The following is a 23505-nucleotide window of genomic DNA, read 5'->3' on the forward strand; positions in this document are numbered from 1 at the left end:
ACCAGATAATATGGCCGACCCTTCACAGACCAGCAGCTCTAGCTTGTTGTGATGACTTTCTCTTGTGTCAGCAAAGAAATGATCTAGGGCTCAAACAGGTGTACCATAGCGTAATTCCATTTAATAAAATATATTAAAAAGAGCAAGTGCACTTACAAACATCCAGTTAAAATGCGCATATAAAACAATCCTCGAGGTGATCCAGCGTCTGACCGGCTCCTACAGCGCCGCCCGACTAGTTTCGTCACTTGGACTCATCAGGAGCTTAGCTACTAGGAGCCTGCAGACGCTTTTAAACAGTTTTCACATCACATAACCATATGATTCAGTGAGCACCATTCGCTGAGCTCTTTAGCTCGTTTCTAACCTCACTGTCTATTGGCTCTACTTTGTGTGTTATCAGGGACTACATTACCCATCATTCCCTAGGATCAGATCTATCCCAGGCTGTCCAATTGGGTGGTTAGGGTCACAAGCCCCTCAGGGCTCCACCCCTCCAAATTCCGCCCTAAAATCTGGATTTCTGTAACTCCTATCAGACGGACTACAAGTGGCAGCATGTTGAACGGATTTCCGCATTCAAAAACGGAACTCCGCATTCAAAAAAACGGAATTCCGCATAAAAAACGGATTTCCGCATAAAAATTTAAAAAAAAAAAAAAAATTTTTTTTTTTTTTTCCTTTTCCCTCTCTTTCTCTTTTCCTTCCCCTTCCTTCCTTGATCTTGCGATCCGGAATTCCGCATCATAAGAGGGCAAAAAACCTCAACAGACTAAAATCATGGGTCCAAGGTAATGCTTCCAAAAAAGGCTACACCAGCTACCATAGGAAAGGGACAATTGCTCTACTTTTACCTCTGTTTCTAGGCGCTCACTTCCACATATGTAACACCATGTATATTACTACAAATAAACCCCTTTCTGTCCATAATGCCCCCACCCCTTAATACACATATTCACCAATTACAATAACTGAATTGAATACAATTTTACCTTCACATTTGTGTCCCCCATCATTATTTATATATACAGCTCCATTCAATCCTCCCTTCAATCATCAGCTATATGACAATTCAGATCAAGCTCAACGTTCAATCCACCCGGCTGCATTGTTTTAAGATCATAAATCCATTTTGTTTCCATCTTAGATATCTCCCTAATTTTGTGACAGCCCCTCCACCTTGTCGTCAATTTTTGTACTGTCGTCACTCTATGCACTGTCTGATGTCGTGCATGTTGGCCTTCTGCACGCGTTTCCAAAACGCAGCTGGAAACGTGTGCAGTCTGAACAGGCCCTTAGGCTTCTGTGACTTCTAGAGAGCCCATCTCCTGCCCTAGAGGACTAGGGATCTGACTTATTCTTAGAAGGAGGGACGAAAGGACCGTTTACTTTGAAAAGGTCCTTTCTTAAAGGAATACTATCGATACCCAAGTGTTCTAAAATGACAATGTACAAATAATGTCTAAGTTGCTGTGTAAACATTTTCCTACCTTTCATGTTAAATATCAGAGGCAAAAGCTGTAATTTACTGAGGGTAGGATTAGCTATATTGGGACAATCAATTGCAGAAGGGGTGTCTACTTCAATGCACAGCCAGAGTTGCATATCGGACTACAGAAAGCAAATATCAAACAAACTCTGAAAGCAAAAAACAGTATGAAAAGCTGTAACAATTAGTTACATTTCCTCTGCTCTCTACAGACACTTCAGTCCGAAACAGGACACAGAAGCTGCAGCTGTTCTCTCTGTCACACACAGTTACACAGAGTTATCTGATCAAGTGTGAGGGGAATTTCCCCTTTCCTCATGGCTCAGAGTCAGTTTTGTCAGTAAAGTTTGAAAGCATTTTGATAACAGTAAACAAAGAGGTTGCTACTAAAATGTATACACCAGTACTTAGCAACACTTCCCAAACAATTCCTGTGTCAATTGAAAATATGTGAATCGATAGAATTCCTTTAACAGGAATTTTTTTTTTTTTTTTTTTTTAATGTGTGTCTGCCGTTCTGTTTAGAGGGTTGTCTAACTGACTCAAACAGCAGACCCCCTCCACAAGGTACACCACATAACTTGATTTTGAAGAATTGTCATCATTCCAAGTTTTTACCCATACACCTCTTCTGGCTGAATTAACTAATGCCGTAGTTCTGGCCATAAGTTTAACCGTATCATCTGAAGCGTCCACTAGATAATTGGAAGCATTCGAATCTAATTTAGGCGGGGTTCCCCAAAACCCTGATCTTCAGGAGAAAAACAACATTTAGATAATGATCTGGGCCAAAAAAAACTTTTCCTAGATTATCCCACTCCTTAATCCTAATCTTAAGAGTAGAATGGACTGGAATAAGGCGAGAATGAGGATCCGCCAAACTCTCATACATTTGATCCAAAGGTGTCAAAGATTTCTGCTCAGACTTAATACCTATTAGTAAGTCTTTCATTAATTCAGGAAAAAAACATTGCGGTTAGGGCTCTTTTCCACTATGAAATGCGATCGCAACCGCATTTGCGATCCCAATCGCACTTCAATTTCCACTATGCGATTGCGCTACTATACTTATAGTACAGCTCAATTGCATACAATGTAGGAGGATGACGATTGTGCTTTGTCCAAATCGCATCGCAATCAGATTGCACTAATGGAAATTGCTGCTGCAGTTTCCATTGGTTTAACGTACCTCGTGATCAGAATCAAATCGTAACTCGCAGAGTAATGAAAAAAAGGCCCTTAGTCAGTTTTACTCAAATCTTCCTCCTAGTTTGATACATTTTCTCTGTGCAGAGAGAGTTACTATAAAGGAGGCAGCCCCAGCATTCCTTTACATGTGCATTTTTGTTTAAATTGCCTCTCCTTGCCCTGAATCTGTCTAGTTCTTTTAAACAATCTATTTAATTGCTGCAGCTTAGAAGAACTTCAAGAATGTTACACATGCAGGTTTTCTAATGTGAAATTTATCTGAAAACAGGTACCCAAGGGGTTAAAAACACAGCCTGGGTATTCTGGGATGCAGTTTGTTCTGCTCTCACTGCAGCTGCCTGGGAGGTCTGTCTCTCCATTAGCTTGCCTGTTATGGCTGGCTTATCGCCTTCTCTAAACAGCCAGGGTTTCTCTGCTCACATTTGCCTGCTTTAATTTTTATGAATTAACCTTCAGTGACCTGTGTTGTGATAATCTCCGCACAAGTTGTTAATTTCCCGCACCTGCTCAGGAATTATAGATTTTCATGCGGACACAGGTTTTATGAATGCACACTTTACTAAATGGTGGGTAAAGTCAGCTGTTTTGAGCATTACCGCATGCAGGAATGCTCAATAAATAGAGGCCTATGTCTCTTGGAAGCAGGAGGCATAGTTAGAGGTGCAGACAACATAGGAGATGATGGATTAGCTATAACAGGTAGATAAGCCATAGCAGTACTAGTCCCAGGCCCATCTGAAGCAGCTGAGGCGGTAGAAGCAATAGCAGAATCTTTAATTTCCTATTGCTGTGGGCCTTCTCTGTACAATACTGGCACAATTTCCATTCAGAGTTGCCAATCCATGCTGACTGGACTGAGTAGAAGATTTTTCAGACTTTTCAACCTTCTCAGTCTTATGTCTTTTGGGGTATAAAACATAATAAACGATAGCCAGCCATTAGACAAATCCCTCTATACATAACATACATCCAGCCAAGCAGAAGAAACATAATCACATCTACTTGCCAGAGAGGGATCCTGGGCAGATTCAGCAGATTGTGCAGGAGCTGACCCAGAGGCGTCCTCCATGATCCCAGCCACAAACCAGAGTGCATCATGGACTCTACAAACTTATACCTGTGCTGCTGATTTGATGCAGCTGATCCAATTATGCATGCGGCCCCTGCCGGCTAAGCATATGCTTAATCAGCTTCTTACCTTAAGGAATCAGCTGTATGCCGATTCCTAATCACCGCCGCAGCCCCTGCCGCCCGGCTCAGACTTCAGATCACGCGGGACGCCAGCGCGTGACTACCTCCGGTTCAACTGGAAGTGAACTCTCTCCAATGCACGCACCTGCGCGCATAAAGTTGCTGCCTCCGATGGAGAAGCCTCCTCCACGCTGCAGGGCTCCGACTGTTCACTGAACAGTGCTGCTTGGAGCCCTGGAAAACGCTGCCCCTGCCGCCTGACATGGATGGCACTCCTGGAGACCTCTCCCATGCATCCCGTCCGGGACAGGAAACTAAACTGAGGTACTGTGGCAGGTGTAGTATCTTATATGTGGCTGCCTATTGCTTATGCAAATTCTTCTTTTAACAGTTTCCTGTCCACAGTGGGGAGGGAGACAAGTCTCATCCAGGGGTGCTGTCCGAAATGACGTTCTGGGAAACACATTGTACTACTTCTCCCGAGTACGGCGATACCACATGTGTGGCACTTTTTTGCACCCTAACTGCGCTAAAGGGCCCAAAGTCCAATGAGTACCTTTAGGATTTCACAGGTCATTTTGCGGAATTTGATTTCCAGACTACTCCTCACGGTTTAGGGCCCCTAAAATGCCAGGGCAGTATAGGAACCCCACAAATGACCCCATTTTAGAAAGAAGACACCCCAAGGTATTCCGTTAGGAGTATGGTGAGTTCATAGAAGATTTTATTTTTTGTCACAAGTTAGTGGAAAATGACACTTTGTGAAAAAAACAATAAAAATCAATTTTCCGCTAACTTTTGACAAAAAATAAAATCTTCTATGAACTTACCATACTCCTAACGGAATACCTTGGGGTGTCTTCTTTCTAAAATGGGGTCATTTGTGGGGTTCCTATACTGCCCTGGCATTTTAGGGGCCCTAAACCGTGAGGAGTAGTCTGGAAATCAAATTCCGCAAAATGACCTGTGAAATCCTAAAGGTACTCATTGGGCTTTGGGCCCTTTAGCGCAGTTAGGGTGCAAAAAAGTGCCACACATGTGGTATCGCCGTACTCAGGAGAAGTAGTACAATGTGTTTTGGGGTGTATTTTTACACATACCCATGCTGGGTGGGAGAAATACCTCTGTAAATGACAATCTTTTGATTTTTTTACACACAATTGTCCATTTACAGAGTTATTTCTCCCACCCAGCATGGGTATGTGTAAAAATACACCCCAAAACACATTTTACTACTTCTCCCGAGTACGGCAATACCACATGTGTGGCACTTTTTTGCACCCTAACTGCGCTAAAGGGCCCAAAGGCCAATGAGTACCTTTAGGATTTCACAGGTCATTTTGCGGAATTTGATTTCCAGACTACTCCTCACGGTTTAGGGCCCCTAAAATGCCAGGGCAGTATAGGAACCCCACAAATGACCCCATTTTAGAAAGAAGACACCCCAAGGTATTCCGTTAGGAGTATGGTGAGTTCATAGAAGATTTTATTTTTTGTCACAAGTTAGTGGAAAATGACACTTTGTGAAAAAAACAATAAAAATCAATTTTCCGCTAACTTTTGACAAAAAATAAAATCTTCTATGAACTTACCATACTCCTAACGGAATACCTTGGGGTGTCTTCTTTCTAAAATGGGGTCATTTGTGGGGTTCCTATACTGCCCTGGCATTTTAGGGGCCCTAAACCGTGAGGAGTAGTCTGGAAATCAAATTCCGCAAAATGACCTGTGAAATCCTAAAGGTACTCATTGGACTTTGGGCCCTTTAGCGCAGTTAGGGTGCAAAAAAGTGCCACACATGTGGTATCACCGTACTCGGGAGAAGTAGTACAATGTGTTTTGGGGTGTATTTTTACACATACCCATGCTGGGTGGGAGAAATAACTCTGTAAATGGACAATTGTGTGTAAAAAAATCAAAAGATTGTCATTTACAGAGGTATTTCTCCCACCCAGCATGGGTATGTGTAAAAATACACCACAAAACACATTGTACTACTTCTCCCGAGTACGGCGATACCACATGTGTGGCACTTTTTTGCACCCTAACTGCGCTAAGGGGCCCAGAGTCCAATGAGTACCTTTAGGCTTTACAGGGGTGCTCAAAATTTAGCACCCCGCCCACTTGCCAGGACAGTTAACAAACCCCACAAATGACCCCATTTTGAAAAGAATACACGCTAAGGTATTCCATGAGGGCCATGGTGAGTTCATAGAAAATGTTATTTTTTGTCACAAGTTAGCGGAAAATGACATTTTGTGAAAAAACAAAAAAAAACCACAAAACCACAATTTCTGCTAACTTGTGACAAAAAATAAAACATTCTATGAACTCACCATGCACCTCACGGAATACTTTTGGGTGTCCTCTTTCCAAAATGGCATCATTCGTGGGGTCTGTCCTGGCATTTTAGGGTCTCTGCAATCATTACATGTATGGCCAGTATTAGGAGTTTCTGCTATACTCCTTATATTGGGCATAAGGGTAATGCACTGTGGGCTGAAAGGAAAAATTAACGTCAAACAATCAATCAATGTGGATGAAAAAATATCTGCCAAAAAATTTTGGAGAAAAAAAAAAAAAAAAAAAGAGGAAGGCGTCTGCCAGGACATAGGAGCTGCCGCCCCAAAAATCCAAATCCACCAGCTCGTATGCCCTGGCAAACCTGATTTATCCATTCACACCGATCGATGTGGATGAACAAATCATTGCCAGAGTTCTTTTTTGATACAAAGTGTTTGCCAAAGCATATGAACCCCCAACACCACTCCTCGGCCCATATGCCTCGGCAAACGTATCTTTTTGACTGCGGAGGAGAAATCTCGTCCTGCAGCGCTGCATGCACCGACTTATGTGTAAGCTGACAGACGCGCATTGTTCTGTCAGGATGCACCATCAGTGCTGCAGCTGATTGGTCGGTCTGGATAGAAAAAAGAGAGAAGAAAAAAGACAAAACAATACAAAAAGGAGGAGAAGGCGTCTGCCAGGACATAGGAGCTGCCGCCCCAAAAATCCAAACCCACCAGCTCGTATGCCCTGGCAAACCTGATTTATCCATTCACACCGATCGATGTGGATGAACAAATCATTGCCAGAGTTCTTTTTTGATACAAAGTGTTTGCCAAAGCATATGAATCCCCAACACCACTCCTCGGCCCATATGCCTCGGCAAACGTATCTTTTTGACTGCGGAGGAGAAATCTCGTCCTGCAGCGCTGCATGCACCGACTTATGTGTAAGCTGACAGACGCGCATTGTTCTGTCAGGATGCACCATCAGTGCTGCAGCTGATTGGTCGGTCTGGATAGAAAAAAGAGAGAAGACAAAAGACAAAACAATACAAAAAGGAGGAGAAGGCGTCTGCCAGGACATAGGAGCTGCCGCCCCAAAAATCCAAACCCACCAGCTCGTATGCCCTGGCAAACCTGATTTATCCATTCACACCGATCGATGTGGATGAACAAATCATTGCCAGAGTTCTTTTTTGATACAAAGTGTTTGCCAAAGCATATGAATCCCCAACACCACTCCTCGGCCCATATGCCTCGGCAAACGTATCTTTTTGACTGCGGAGGAGAAATCTCGTCCTGCAGCGCTGCATGCACCGACTTATGTGTAAGCTGACAGACGCGCAATGTTCTGTCAGGATGCACCATCAGTGCTGCAGCTGGTTAGTCGTTCGCTCGGTCCACCTGGAAGGTTATTGGATGGAAAAAGGAAAAAAAATACAAAAAAAAAACAAAAAACAGGCAAGCAGCAAAGCAATTACTTCATTAACATTAATAAACTGAACTTTTTTAATAAAAACCTTAACATTGCAAACTAAACATTAGCTTCTTTGCTTACCTGTTTTTTGTTTTTTTTTGTTTTTTTTAACTTACCTCCCGAGGACAAACCTCTCCTCCCCCATGGGACAATGTGCGAAGTGCAAATCGCACAGAGTTGTGGCGAAGTACATTACGCATTTTGTCCCAAGTGAAAGGAGAGGTTTCTGGCAGCCCTGTGTATTACGCTCTCTCAAAACCAGATGTTTGGTTTCACACTGCATATTGACATATCCGGTGGGTCGAGCCCGCCGCACCGTATCGTCCAAAACAGACCTTCAGGGAATACCACAAGAGTAGCATTCGGCCTAGTAATGAACTGCGTCGCCATAGACTAACATGACTTCCGGGCCGATCGAAATTGCCACAGAAGCCACGCAGTAACGTAGGCATGCACTAGTGTTAAGTCAAGCACTTCCGGCGTAGGGGGGGACCGCAAAGTGTGACTTTCGCTAGGCATTTTGCCCTAACGCATCGCAGCAGTGTGAAATAGCACTGAGAGACCCTTGTGTGCCTACCGCTGTGTCTGTAGTTCCCTACTCTCTAATAGTGTACCTGCTCATGGTACCTCTCAAAACACTCCCCTAGGCATAGTCCAGGCTGGTCAGGGCAGCGGGGACAATAAACAGTGGTGTCACGCCTTGTTCCAGCCCTGCTGCAGACACGACAGCGTTTTCTTCGGATTCGGTGACCTGGGGTACTTGGAATCGGATAGGCGTAATGCCTTCCATGCAGCCTGCTAGTTGCATCTTGGGGTTGGGCCCGGGCACCTCCTGGATACAGGAGTTCCATAGTGATCTGTCTCTGAAATTGTAGAAACGATCCAGTTCTCCCAGCCTTACTGTAGAGAACAAAGCTGTTGTAAACTGCCAATTGAATTAAATAAAAGGACACTTTTTTATACCAGCGCCTTGTTTTGCGGGAAAGTAAATAGGGCGCTAACCTCTGGTCATTGAAGTCCACCCCTCCCATGTTGGTATTATACTCGTGGACGACAAGGGGTTTTTCAATGACCTCAGTTCGCCGTTGAATTTGGACTGTCGTGTCTGCGTGAATGGTGGACAGAAAGTAAACGTCCCTCTTGTCCTTCCATTTCACCGCGAGCAAGTCGTCAGCACTCAATGCGGCCCTCTGCCCCCGTTGAAGTTTGGTGGTAATGAGCCGTTGGGGGAAGCCCCGGCGACTATGCCGCACGGTGCCACAGCATCGGATTCCTTCTAACTTTAAGTGCTGATAGAGGGCCACACTTGAGTAGTAATTGTCCACATAAAGATGGTACCCCTTCTGGAACAAGGGTGACGCCAAGTCCCACACAACCTTTCCACTGCTCCCCAGGTAGTCAGGGCATCCGACCGGCTCCAATTTGGAGTCTTTTCCCTCATAGACTCTAAAATAAGATGTATAGCCTGTGGCCCTTTCACAGAGCTTATACAGTTTCACCCCATACCGGGCGCGCTTGCTTGGGATGTACTGTTTGATGCCAAGGCGCCCGGTAAAACGTATGAGGGACTCATCTACGCAGATTTGCTGTTCAGGGGTATAAGCATCTGCAAATTTTGATGACAGGTGGTCTATGAGGGGCCGCATTTTGTGGAGCCGGTCAAAAGCAGGGTGGTCACTTTCATGACAGGTTTCATCATCATTGAAGTGCAGGAAGCGCAGGATGTTCTCAAATCGTGTCCTGGACATGGCAGCAGAGTACAAGGGAACATGTTGTGATGGGTCTGTAGACCAATAAGACCGCAACACATTTTGTTTGATTTGACCCATGTTTAAGAGAAGGCCCAAAAAAATTTTAAGTTCGGAAACTTGGACTGGTTTCCACCGAAATGGCTGGGCAAGGAAGACATTCGGATTGGCGGTTAGAAATTGTGTGGCTTTACGGTTGGTCTCTGCCACGACTAGGTCTAAGAGATCCTGGGTGATGAACAGATAAAAAAAGTCTAGGGGCGATCCTAGATTATCTGTCATCACCTGGACTCCAGACTGGGCGGTGAAAGGGGGCAGTACGGGTGCGGCGGTATCAGGGGATTGCCAATTTGGATTTGCCAGCACCTCTGGTAAACTAGGGGTAGTACGGGCCCGTCTACTTGATGGCTGCGACTGGGGTGTTACTACACGTGCCACCGAACCAGTTTCAACTTCCACGCTGGTGCTCGCCACTTCACCAGGGTGTACGGAAGTACTGGTTCTAGGTCCAGGAGATGCTGTGCTGCCTGCCCCACCATGAAATCTCAGACCAGCACGAGCACCACTCTGCTGCCCTTGAGGCTGATCCTGCGCCACCTGCGGTCCAACGACATGGGGTGTGGTACGGCTGGCTCTAGCCGGGACCTCAACCTCGTCATCACTATCGGTCAGTGAGCCACTGCTCAATTCAGGTACAAACTCTGACCCAGATGATTCGTCGAATGGTTCGTCCCAATCGTCCTCATCCGACTGGGCCATGTACCTGAGAACCTCATCATCGGAATACCCCTTTTTTGCCATGGTGGACTGCTAAATTTAGGGGGTATTCCTCTGAGACTACCCAGAAAAAAGAGCACCTACTTAGCGAAAGGGAGTATTTGAGCGGTAGAAAGCTGTGATCACTGAGTTTTGATTAAAAAAAAAATCAAAACTGATGTTTACAGTGCACAGCTAGTGTACAGTGGTTTTTGCAGTGATCAGAAAAAAAAATTCTGTCACTGCGGTGGGGTGGGCTGAACGCAAGTGCAGGCGAGCGATCAGACCTGATCGGGCAAACACTGCGTTTTTTAGTGGATCCTAGTGACCCTAATAGATCTGACTGCGATCAGTAATGATCACTTACAGATACTATATAGTAACAATGTTGATTAGCGACAGTGATGACGCTAATTAGTGACTGTGGTGCAGTGGGCTGAGCACTAACTGACACTAACAAAGGGGCCTAGCTAACTGGCCTAACTGCTAACACTAGTGATACTAAAAAAGTGACAGTTCCCACTGATCACTGTTTTTAGATCACTAGGATAGTGACAGGGGGGTGGTGGCGAGTGGGGAATCAGAAGCAATCAGAAACAATCACAGGCCAATCACGGGACAATCAAAGCCAATCACGGGACAATCACAGGCCAATCACGGGACAATCACAGGCCAATCACGGGACAATCACAGGCCAATCACGGGGCAATCACAGGCCAATCACGGGACAATCACGGGCCAATCACGGGCCAATCACGGGCCAATCACGGGCCAATCACGGGCCAATCACGGGACAATCACGGGCCAATCACGGGACAATCACAGGCCAATCACGGGACAATCACAGGCCAATCACGGGACAATCACAGGCCAATCACGGGACAATCACAGGCCAATCACGGGACAATCACAGGCCAATCACGGGACAATCAAATACAATTACGGGACAATCAAATACAATGACAGCACAATATGACAGCACAATCAAATACAATGCACTGGGAAGGTGATTGGGGGGGGGGGGGGTCTGAGGGCGATCTGAGGGTGAGGGGGGTTGATTAGGTGCCCGCACGGGGCAGATTGGGTCCTGATCTGATGGGTGGCAGACACAGGGGGTGACCGATGGGAGGTCAGTGAGTGATTACAGGGGAGAATAGATGTAAACAATGCACTGGGGAGGTTATCAGGGGGGGGTCTGAGGACAATCTGGGGGTCTGGGTGGGTGATCAGGTGCCCCCAAGGGACAGTTTAGGGTCTGCTCTGATGGGTGGTGGTGACAAGGGGTGATAGACAAGTGACAGACAGGTGATAGACAGGTGGTCAGTGGGTGAGGCAGATGCAGTACAGTATACAGTATACAGGGGTGGGGGGCTGGGGGGGGGGGGTCTGGGGGGATCTGAGGGTAGGGGGGGGTGATCAAGGGACCCTAGGGGGCAGTTAGGGACCTAATCTAAATAATAGCGTCGGCAGATAGTGGCAGGGGGTGATTGATAGGTTTATTAGGGGGTGCTTGGGTGCAAACTTGGGTCTGCTGGGGTGGTCAGGGGGGGTTCTGAAGGCTGGGGTGGGCGATCGGGGGGTCTGTGGGTGTAAAAAACCTGTTCTGTGCTTGCTCTAACAGGGCTGCCTCCTCCTCCGAGATCCGTGCGAAGATGCGTGCAGAGGAGGAGGAGGCAGCCTGTATAATACACTTTGTTACGTAAACAAAGTGTATTATACAATACTATTGGCCAGATCGTATTTTTAAACCCCGCCGGCGCTGCTAATTGGCCGGCGGGGTATCGGGCAAGGTGGGCGGGACCTTTCGCCGCGGGGAGCGCGCGTCATAGATGACGCGATCGCTCCCCGGACACGCCTTAAGGACCCGCCGCCGTCAGGCGTATTGCGGTCCTTAAGGCGTCCACTTTGCCGCCGCCCATGGGCTGTGGGCGGTCGGCAAGTGGTTAAACAAAAGGGTTAGCTATAACACATTATAAACTTGTCTGAATAGGTGTGTCTTAACCTCCTTGGTGGTAATCCCGAGCTAGGGTCGGGGCGGAAAACCGCAGCTCAGAGCGGTAATCCCGACCTCTGCTCAGGGTAGCTGCCTGAGGCTGTGTGCAGAGCAATGCGCGCAGCGGGCGTTTTTACATACCTCCCGGGGGATCCCGACGTTGGACGCCATTCTTCTTCCTCTCGTCCGGGGCTCTGCTTCCTCCTGGAGAGATCGACGGCTGTCGTCATGTCATCAATTTCACTTTAGAGTTGCAGCACCACCTGGAGGATGGAGGCATAACTGCAGCGCTGGAGCCAGGGTGGTAAGTTATTGTAAAAAAACTGCTGCAGATCTCCCTGGCAGCCTGATTTTTTCCAGGTTTTAGGGTCTGAAAGGGTGCAAAAAATTTGCACCGCTTTTAGACCCTAATAACCAGAAAGAATCATACTGCCAAAGGGGTTAAAGGTTAATACCGATCAGTAGTGATGAGCAAAGTTTTTTTCCAACTATACAAATTTCTAGTGATCCAGGGTGGAAATTAATTTGGGCTGCTATCAAAACATGTAACTGCTGGTCGAATTACCATCTTTAGCAAACTGATCAGCAGCTGCTGGCTTTGTTTGGCTCATTTTCTTTCTAGGGTAGTGGAAACCACCGATTCTCAATGAACCGCAACCGCCACACACTGAGACGCTACCCACACTACTAGGATCAACAACTGCATCTCCCATACTAAGTTGCCTTGCGTATGCCCAGACACACCTGCAGCTGGCCCACAGGTGCATCCACGCATACTTGAGTATGCACAGGCGCAGCTGCTCGTTGCACACCACAACTGCTGCATGAAGCTGCTGCCCACAACTGCCATGCCCACACTAAGCCACCATCGCACTAAGCCGATGCCCCCACTCCGCCTAAACTGCCGCTCACCCTAAGCCATCGCCCACAGGTGCTTCCATGTCCATGCATATTTACAACCTTCGATTAGTGTGTACTATAGAAGTTACCTTGTTACTGCAAATCAATTAAGGAATCAAGTGGAGTTTATTCCTCTTTCTGTACCTGGAGCTGGACTTTAAGGCCACATAAACATTTTTAAATATGGAATTTATTTTGAAAATTACTTTCATACAATATAAAAAAACTGTAAAAGAACAGTAATGCTGGTAGCGCTTCGGTAGAAAATGCACATATGCACAGGAAAGTGTGGCTTGTACAACCATACTAAGCTGAGTCAACTAAGAATACATTTGCATGGGAATTGTTCTTTCTCGCAGTCATTAGGGAGGATGAATCCAGTTTTCCACACATGCTGACAGAATGGGAGCAATCCTTGTTAAAATACTTAGCTGAGGCAGGCCAACAAGAGGCACACACTGCACTTTTCTGTTAAGAAATGTGCTGAGTGTTAAAGTGGAATTGCAGTCACAATTTATCCTATACTCAATCGTTTCTAAGAAAGACAACAGGGTAAAAACAATATTTCTTTAAAATTGATAAAATGAAGTAGGTAGCGGTGGACTTACCCCTCCAAAACAGACACCAAAAGTTGCAGTTTTAAGCAAAAATCAGTTTATTTACATACTCCGAACAAGGTGCAATGCGTTTCGCGGGTATATCCCACTTCCTCAGGCAATAAATAGGAGCATATCACCAATGCGGTCCGGTATGTAGCCTGGCGCCTCTGTACAGGAGTATGTAAATAAACTGATTTTTGCTTAAAACCGCAATTTTTTGTGTCTGTTTTGGAGGGGTAAGTCCACCGCTACCTACTTCATTTTATCCATTTTAAAGAAATATTGTTTTTACCCTGTTGGCGCCTCTGTACTACTATTGCAGTTGTTTCCACCCTTGGTGGAGGGGAATACTTCCTTTTTCCCGATCTACAGAGAGTGACTTCTTAATCCTGAGTGGGGACAGGTCTAATCTCCTCACTTGCCTTCATAGTGGTTACCTGGACGGTAACCCTTGTTTGTGAGCATAACCTACCTATACTTACCTTCCATACCCAATTTACAGTACATACTACACTATACTGGGCTCTCGGCGTCTTCCCTTATAGTTTCTAAGAAAGAAATTGTGTTGAAATGGTTCATACAGTGATGTTAAGGTGCCCATACATTACCATTCAATTCGATCATTTTGTTGGATCGTTGGAAGATTAGATCATGTTCCATTCTGCTCGATCGATGGAGCATGGAGGCACAACATCTTCCAGCTGGATTAGTAAAGGGGAATCGCATAGGATATCGCAGTGTGTGGGCCACTAGTTGATCGACTTTTGATTACCTCACTTTTGTTGATCGCTCTAGTCGATTGCTTAATCGCTCAATGGAAAATATAGTAATGTATGAGCACCTTCACTTTAATGTTTTCTTTGAGCCATATACCGTGATTGTGCCAAATATGACAGCTCCCGCCACTGTGAAAAATGTACCTTTGTATAGAGAACAGGATATACCATTTTTGAAGGGGCAACCAAAGCAGGGAGCCTGTTTGGTAATGCCTGGTACACACCATGCAATTTACCATCAGATAGCCGAATTGATTATTTCCGACACATCCGATCTGATTTCTGACACATATGAATCCGCAGGAAATTGAACAGGAAAATCGATGTATGGCCCACTTAAGAATGCAATCACAAAATAAATTCAAATTATTTGTTCTTATCAATTTACAAAATGCAATGTGGGCTAAGGGAAGAATAATCTATGACAAATCAGTATTTGGTGTGCCTACATTTTGCTTTAAAAACAGCATCAGTTCTTACGGGTACACAAAGTCAAGGATGTTGTAGGATTATAGTAAGGTGTATGATTAACCAGTTACACCAGACAAGTCATCATTTCCATATGTAGGCTGAAACGTTGTCATTAACAGAAACAAAAACAGCCTAGTAGGAGGCTTAAAGTGAACTCAAGGTGAAAGTGATATGGAGGCTGCCATGTTTATTTTCTTTTCAACAATACCAGTAGCCTGGCAGTCCTGTTGATAGTCTGGCATCAGGAATGTTTGTGTCACAACTCTGACACAAGCATGCAGCTAACTAGTCAGACTAGAGTCAAGGCACCCACCTGCCTGCTTGTTCTGGGTCCATGGCTAAAGGTATTAGAGACAATATTAGGGAGAAAGCCAGGCAACTTGCACTGTTTAAATATAAATAAATATGGCAGCTTCCATATCCCTCTCACCTTGGGTTCCCTTTAATGCAGGGTGACGAACAGCCAACTACTGCTACCAAGGTGAGGTTGCTGAAGAACGTTTCATATCACAGGTCACATACCACGGCTAGAAGACACAAGGTAGTTGTAGGATACATGTAACCACCCAGGGAAGAAAAAGTGACATACTCACCTAAGATGGACTGCTCAGGATCCCTTACAGCCTTCCCGGTCCTATCTGTGTTCCCATGTCCCTCTGCCAGGGCCCACTGTTCCACTGTACAACTTTAATGTCAAAGAAGCCTTCAGAGTCTCTTCAAAAAATTACTTAGTATTTGGGTCTACGAGTACTTCTGAAGACTAGCGGCTTCGTAATGCATATTGATGTACTCGGAGCCGAGTCTGGTGGAAGACCAAGGAGAATGAGCGAGGAATGAAAAGTCTCTAGGGATCCAGAGTTTTCCTTCTTAAGGTGCCCATACACTCGTCAGATTGGCAGAAGATAGATAAGAAATGCATCTGATGATCTATCTGATGCGTTTTTAGAACATTTTTTTACCAGGATAGAATTCCAATTGATTTCAGTTTGAAATCTATTGAAATTCGATCTGATGGCATTTTTTTGCCATCAGATTTCCATTAAGGCCAATGCAAACTGATAAGCAATCTCATCAGATCGACCTAAATTTTCCACCCTGCCAGTTCGATGGAAATCCATCGAAATCGATCGAAATCGGCCATCGATCGGTCGATTGGCCAACCGATTTGCAAACGATCAATCGATCGATCGATCGGGATCGATCGGTCGGCCAGAAAATCGGCTGAGTGTATGGGCCCCTTTAGGTGAGTATGTAACTTTTTCTTCCCTGGGTGGTTACAGATATTCCTTTAAACTACGTCAGTAAGGTTTCTCCCAAGCAGAGAATTAAAAGCAGACTGGGGTTTCAAAATGTACTGTTCCAGGTATTTTAAAGCTGCAGAAAGAAACAAGCAACTTTTAAGACCATTAACAGTGTTTGGCTGAGAAAACTTAGTGTGGCAGAGAAAAAACACATTATTCTTAATTGTAAATTGGGGTTTTGGGGACAAATGTTGCTGCGGGGAAGCAGATAGAGATGGTAAGATGACCTGGACAGATTACATTCTATTCCATGAAGCACTCTGTAAAATAGGATGGCAACGCAACCATGATGGAAAGTTGCATTGCATATTTCCAGGGGTCCTTTCACATTCTGCACCTTTTGTTGCAATACAATCGCAACGCTGCCATTATACATGTGGTGCTATTATTCAGTGAAGCACAGTGAGCGCATACAGTACAATGACAGTATGCTTCATTGCCACAGTAAACTTACACGTTACCTGGTTAATGCACAACAAGCTGTGCATTACTGCGTCAAAACCTGCAGCACTGCATTTTATGTAAAAATCCCATAAGAGTATCACTGCAACACATTGCAATGATATTGTCCATTGCAACACATTGATTTGAATGGTCGATCGTACAGCCAAATTGCTAGATGTATGGCCACCTTTACTGTACTGTACTCTGGATTATTGTTTACAAAGGTGACGTTATTTTAGAGTAAAGAGCAGGTAGGATGCTGCATGGGCAACAAGTTAATAAACAGGATTTTACAGTAAAGTATGTTATACCAGCATACAATTGCACAACTTCCTCTCTGCTCTAAAAAAAGATAAGCATCAGCATAATAACCTTTAAAGAAAAACATTTCCTTGTTACAGCTTATAGAGCTCCTGTAGAGAAGCTGCAGCGTGGCTACTTTCTGGTTTGATGGGAGCACAAAAAGGGTTAAACTCCTGTGCTAACATATTAGCTCAGAACATGGCAGACAGCTGGGAGCTCAAATTACACTAGCTCTTTACTTGCTGAGAAGGGAGAATTAAACATTCTATTCCCTATAAATACACACAGGGTGTATTTCTCTGTATTTTTCATCCATCCTATCCTAGAGTTCAGGTCCACTTAAACTACTCTAAGACCGCACCATGCCAATGGGCGTGGCCGCGGCGGCAGCCCCAGGACCGCCTAACGCCAATTGGCGTCAGGTCCTGGAGCCGGCTACTGAAGGAGATGCGCGCACAGGGTGCGCGCATCTCCTCGGGGGGCGGAGCTCCGCCCCCTCTTCCGTCTCCGAGCGGCAATTGCCGCTGGGGAGACTGTTAGACAGCGTGATCGCCGTCTATTTACACAGTGCAGTGCTGCGATCAGCAGCAGCGCTGCACTGGGGACAAGAGAGCGATCGGCTCTCATAGGCAGAAGCCTATGACAGCTGATCGCCTGATTGGCCAGCTGGGGGAAGGGAGGGGTTTTCTAAAAAAAAAAAAAAAAAAAAGACATAAATAGTAAAAAAAAATACGAACATAAATATTGATTAAAAAAAAACAAACAACTGGGGGGCGATCAGACCCCACCAACAGAGAGCTCTGTTGGTGGGGGGAAAAGGGGGGGGGGGAAATCACTTGTGTGCTGTGTTGTGCGGCCCTGCAGCTTGGCCTTAAAGCTGCAGTGGCCATTTTAGTAATAATTAGCCTGGTCTTTAGGGGGGTTTACCACTGTGGTCATCAAGCGGTTAAAGCATATACAAACTTTTGCTTGTTGAAACAGCTGTTTGATCATTGCCGCTAGCAATTTCATGTCTGTGCCCATCAAAGGAAAATTTCAGTTGTGTGAAGTGGTGGATAGGTGTCCTTTTATTTTGTTGGGTACAAATGTATAAAAAGTATCAGGTACAATCAAATTGCTGGTGTCATGGTGTGCTTATATTTGTTTTTTTTTACCCACAGATTCATGTATGTTTCTAGGCTAGGTATTTTGGCAAAAGGATTTAGGCCATGTTCACAGTGACCGTTGTGTTGCATTTCCTGTGACAGCAGGTACGCAACCCACCGGATCAGGAAAGAGGAGCCACACATTACACATATGTTGTGGCATACAGTGAAGCATATGGTCAATAAAAAGTATGTGTCACTGTAACTGTTAATGTGTGAATTTTGCAGTAATGCACTGCATGCGGTATGTTACAATCCTGCACTCAGTTGTACAGCCATGCACCCGTTGCACTGTGGATGTCGCATAGGTGTTGCAGTGCGGCGAGCCACGTTACAGAGCAGCCATTATGCCGCACCACAAAGTACCACTGTGAATGTGGCCAAACAACCAGTAACTTGTACTTCTTTTATAATCTTGTTTGGAATTTTGTTGATTTAAAATTGTAGTCCACCTAAATCGGTTCATGACAAGGGCCAAAATTCACTAAGCTTATCTCCTGTCTTTAATAACGTTTCTAGAGTGATCACCATGGTGATGAGGCATGTAGTATTCAGGAAACCTTTTAACTCAGGCAAACCTAAAGTTAACTCTTCTGTCTTTAAATTAACTCTTCAATCCTTAAAATAACTCCAGAATTATTAAGTTAAAGGCAGGCTGTTAATTAACTACGTGTGAAAATATGTACAGAGGAGGTAACTTAACTACAGAGGAGGTAACTTAAGGAATGAAGAGTAAGATAACTCTCTCACTGTGTAGTGGCAAGTTATCTCTTGCCTAATTATCTCCAGCATGATCTTAGTGAATTGAGGCCAATGTAAGTGTTATTAAAAAGATTGATTGACTCCTATTTCACCACCTTTCCACAGGAGGAATTGCAGAATTGCAGTAGTAGAATTGAGCCTGCATTGTCTGAAGCTGCGCAGACCTCTGTATACCAGTACTGCAGTGGCCTTCCTCACGCATCGTAAGAATTACATCATACTTTCAGCTAAAGTTTCCTGTTAAGAAGAGGCAGACTGTTGGTTGGATGCCACAGAACGTGCAAGTCATCTCTCAGTTTTTCAGCCCTACTAATACAGACACAGATATACAAGGGAAAAATTAATCTGTACATATTGAGTGTTAGCTTGATCTCTGTACAGAGAAAATGGAAGGGTCTTTGGCAAGGTGCCAGATTGGGCTCCACCTGCTTCCTTCCTAGATCTTTTTAATAAGGGCACTTGTTGAGGTAGGGCCATTAGAGGTGGTAGTATCTGCTTATATTGTTTATTGACCAATCAGGCAGATATACATACAGCATCTCATCCAACTGGTGATCGTGCAAGGTAGCAATCTGGCTTGTATGCATTTTCACTGCTGTCCAGGGCTGAGCTCTATAGAAAATGGATTTGTTTGTATTATCACTATTATATATCCCTGCAGCAGGACGTCTCAGTCGGCTCTTGCAACGATCTATCATTTTAGTTAGGGCCCATTTACACTTAATCAGTTGGTACGCATTAGTGTACGTTTTTCTATAGCAATGCATTGTGAAAAAGATTTCAGTTAAAACACAGTAAGTGTGAAAGGTGCCATAGGGAAACATGGGAATTACCTTTTGAAAATCAGTTTTCTTTCAGTTATAACTGAGAGCAACTGATTAAGTGTAAAAGAGTCCTTAGTGTAATTCAATATACAAGGTAAAGGGATCAGCGCTCAAAGTCCAGTCGCTACTGCAGAAGGGCTTTATAATTGTACTTCAGCACATGGGGGGTAAATGACAGAACTGAACTGCAGTGTCCCTCCCCCCCTTTATGAATAGACTCACCAGATTCAGTGGCCAACGGGCCCGACAGCGCATCAGGGGTATTGGCCACCCCCCAGCCTTACTGTCACAGTCTACTGGGCCCTTGTCACTCCGCTATAAGGATTCACCTCCAAAGAAAGACGCTTCACATAGCGTAAGAGTGTAAAGAACAACCTCTGCATTTATTTAACCCTTTCGGGACCGGCCACCTAACCCCCCTTCAGGACCAGGCATTTTTGCAGAAGGGAGGGCGCATTTGGGGGGGGGGGTGTCAGGCAGCTGGATCCTTGCAGGGTCTGGCTGGACTGTCTCCCCCGTGTGGCCAGGTGTCCCCCCTTGTCAGCAGCAATCACTCACCTTCCAGGCTCCAGCGACGAGCCGCAGCGGACCCCTCTGCTCTGGCCGGCATCTCAGCTCCTACTGCCGCTCTGACGTCAAAATGAGCAGAAATGCCGGCAAGAACGGTGGGGGGGGCGCCGATCGTTGCGGGAACGGCAGGGAGGCGAGTGGATCCTTCTCTTTCCCCTACTACTGCCGCAGCTGTCAAAATGATCACTACGATCCGACGGCGATCGTAGTGATCACGTGATCAGCAGCCATACGCGATGGCTGCTGATCACTGAGGGGAGATGCCAGCTGTCATATGACAGCTTAATCTCCCCTCTCCGGTGCGCACAATCGTGTCGGGACGGTTCGTTAGCACGGACGTTGAATCAATGTCGAGTCAGAACGGTAGCACCACCTGCTGGACATTGATTCAACATACTTGGTCCCCAAAAGGTTAATAAAAAGTTCACGCTTAAAAAAGTGTTTCCGCCTATTACAGAGTTAAAAAACATGCGGCTGCTAAGTAAGTGGAGAAAGCATGCAGCTCTATGGTATATAGCGTGTCAGCATCTACCGTTTTCCACCAGGCCTCTAACCTGAAGCACCGCTGCTGTAAGTCCTTGTGTATCAAACGTAAAGAGCGCCAGATGACGTCGCACGTAGCGCCGCTACGTAAGTTTGCCCCTACAATTTTTCGTTGGCAACTCCTTAGGGGCTACTGAGCTTCTGGAACAGCGAGTTTAAGTAGCACCACTCTTTGTAATCTCACAAGCATTCACAGAGCTGCATGTTCACCCAGTCAAAAGCAGCGCTTACAGTTAAATGGCACGAATCATTTTTATAACATAATCAACATTAGTACATATAAAGGGTATTCCTTCTGTATTTCCTAGGTACAAAGCCACTTACAAGAACGTTATAGGCACTTATGTATGTTTTATCCATTAATACAATATATAGCACAAAAATACCTAATTTAACCACAAGATGGCATACTCTCTAGTGGTAGTGAACCTCAATTCACCACTGTGCAAGCAAATTTATCCTACTTCTGTCATAACTTCAGTAATAAGCAATAAACCCATACAATTTCCAAACAACATCAAATTATGCACTTATCGTGCAAAACTGTGGATATATAAACACCACCTCCCACATCAACTATTATTAAAGAAGCAATTAAGATCAATATTGATGTTTAGACCCATTGGATCCAGGGTCTCCATCCTTGATAATTCACGTGTGCGGTTGCACCCCCTCCAGTTTGTCTTGACCCTGTGAATTCCACATATCCTAAGACCATCTGAACAAGAGTCGTCATGAGTTGAGAAATGCCTCAATACACTGTGCTGCTGGAACCCCTTTCCAATTTTGTATATATGCTCCCCATTTTTTATGAAGAGCTCTGGTTGTCCTGCCTATATATTGGAATCCACACTCGCACCACAGCACATACACTGCATAAGCCGTGTTGCAGGTTATGAACTCCCTAATTCTAAGGGCCCATTCACACTAGAGCGTTTTGCCTGCGATTTCGGCAAACCGCTCAATCGCTAGTGCAATAATACCCTATGGGCCCGTTCTCACTTGGGCGATTTGCGTTAATCGCCGGCGATTAACGCAAACGTGTAGCCTGCACCATTTTCATGCGATTTCCCTGCGATCACGCTTCAGTGCTATAGAAGCGCTAAACGTGATCGCTAAAAAAAAATAAAAAAATAGACAAGTGTAAATGGCGATTTTTTTCGCGTTCAATGCAAAAAAAAAAAATCGCCTGAGCAAAACGCTAGCAAAAGCACTAGCGTTGTGTTCAACAAGGGTGAATGGGCCCTAAAGTCACTACCATTTGCATGGGATCTCACCATAAGGCCCTCTGGACATGCCTGGCAGTCCCTGCAGGGTTAAAATCCCGCTGTCTGCCAGGGGTTAGTCAGTAGTCGCGGTGGATCAACACAACTAGGTGCCAAAAAATCTTTAAGATTTTTGGCTCGTCTAAATGACGGTGGGGCATTCAGGGATGTGAAATTTCAACACTGGGTCACGCTGCAAAATACCCCAATGTTTTCTAAAAATGGCCTCAACCTGTCTAGATTGACGGCTGAAGCCGGACAAAAAACTAAAATCCATTTTTTTGTACCTTCCGGACTCCAGTCATGAACATGTTGGCTCTATCCGTCTTGACTACCATATTTCTCTGTTGGTGTATGAGAGTAGGGTCATAACCCTTCTCTATGAATCTACTAGCCATCACGTTAGACTGGGAAACGTCATCTTCCAGATGGGAACAGTTCCTACGTTTGGCCTCTGGGAAAACCTTTCAACCAATTGAGATGATGGCAACTCCCAATAGGAATGGGCAGTGCTACGTGTGACGTCATCCAACGCGGTTTACATTTTATACACGAGGACTTACAGCAGCGGTGCTTCAGGTTAGAGGCCCGGTGGAAACCGGTAGATGCTGACACGTTATACCATAGAGCTGCATGCTTTCTCCACTTATAAGCAGCCGCATGCTTTTTAAATTTGTAATAGGCGGAAACGCTGTTTTTTTTAAGAAGGGTTAAATATTGTTACACACGGAACAGTATTGATGGTTAGCATGATGCTTATAATTCTGGAATGCAAGCAGCTTGAAAATGGAGCAATCAGATTCGACAGGAAGTCCAGTGCAAAGCTGCATGCAAATGGAATTACTGTTATTGTATCTTACTAAATATCTCTGGTGAACAGAGCTGTCATGTTGCAGTAAGAGGAGATGGGCTGGGTCATGGGATCTGCTATTTGCTGCAGAGGAACTCCCTCTCTACTGGCAATAAGGAGTCACTGGATGCTGCCAGGCATCAAGTACAGATTTAACATACACTTAATATTGTGCATTGCCAATTGATATACATTTATTGTACTGCATAAAAAAATGGATGGCTGATCTAGAGCTTTATACAGAAGCCATATATATATTACCTTTTGCATGGAACTAAAATAAGGCTTGCCTAGGATATACATCCTTGAAAGGGTTGGCATAGATTTCATGTACCCCTTGACACATATTTTTTTTAATATTAAAAGGAACCCGAGCTGCCATATTTATTTCCTTTTAAACAATACCAGTTCCCTGGTAGTGCTGCTGATCTTTATGATCAGTAGGGTTTATATCACACACCTGAAACAAGCATGCAGCTAATCTGATCAGATTTGTCAGACATCTGTGATCTGTATGCTTGTTCAGGGTCTATGGCTTAAAGCATTAGAGGCAGAAGATCATCAGGACAGCCAAGCAATGTGCATTATTTAAAAGGAAATA

General features: G+C 44.9%; 1 protein-coding gene across 1 annotated transcript in view; it reads left to right on the forward strand.

The window, feature by feature from the left end:
- CCND3 (cyclin D3) overlaps positions 1–20714 on the forward strand; it is a 53329-nt gene extending 32615 nt beyond the window's left edge. The window contains exon 5 of the mRNA XM_068269479.1: positions 18958–20714. Within this exon, the coding sequence (XP_068125580.1) occupies positions 18958–19059 (102 nt within the window). The 3' untranslated portion in view covers positions 19060–20714. The remainder of the gene's footprint in view (positions 1–18957) is intronic.
- The last annotated feature ends 2791 nt before the right edge of the window (positions 20715–23505 follow it).

This window comes from Hyperolius riggenbachi, chromosome 2 (assembly GCF_040937935.1).
Source record: "Hyperolius riggenbachi isolate aHypRig1 chromosome 2, aHypRig1.pri, whole genome shotgun sequence".
NCBI classification, from domain to species: domain Eukaryota; kingdom Metazoa; phylum Chordata; class Amphibia; order Anura; family Hyperoliidae; genus Hyperolius; species Hyperolius riggenbachi.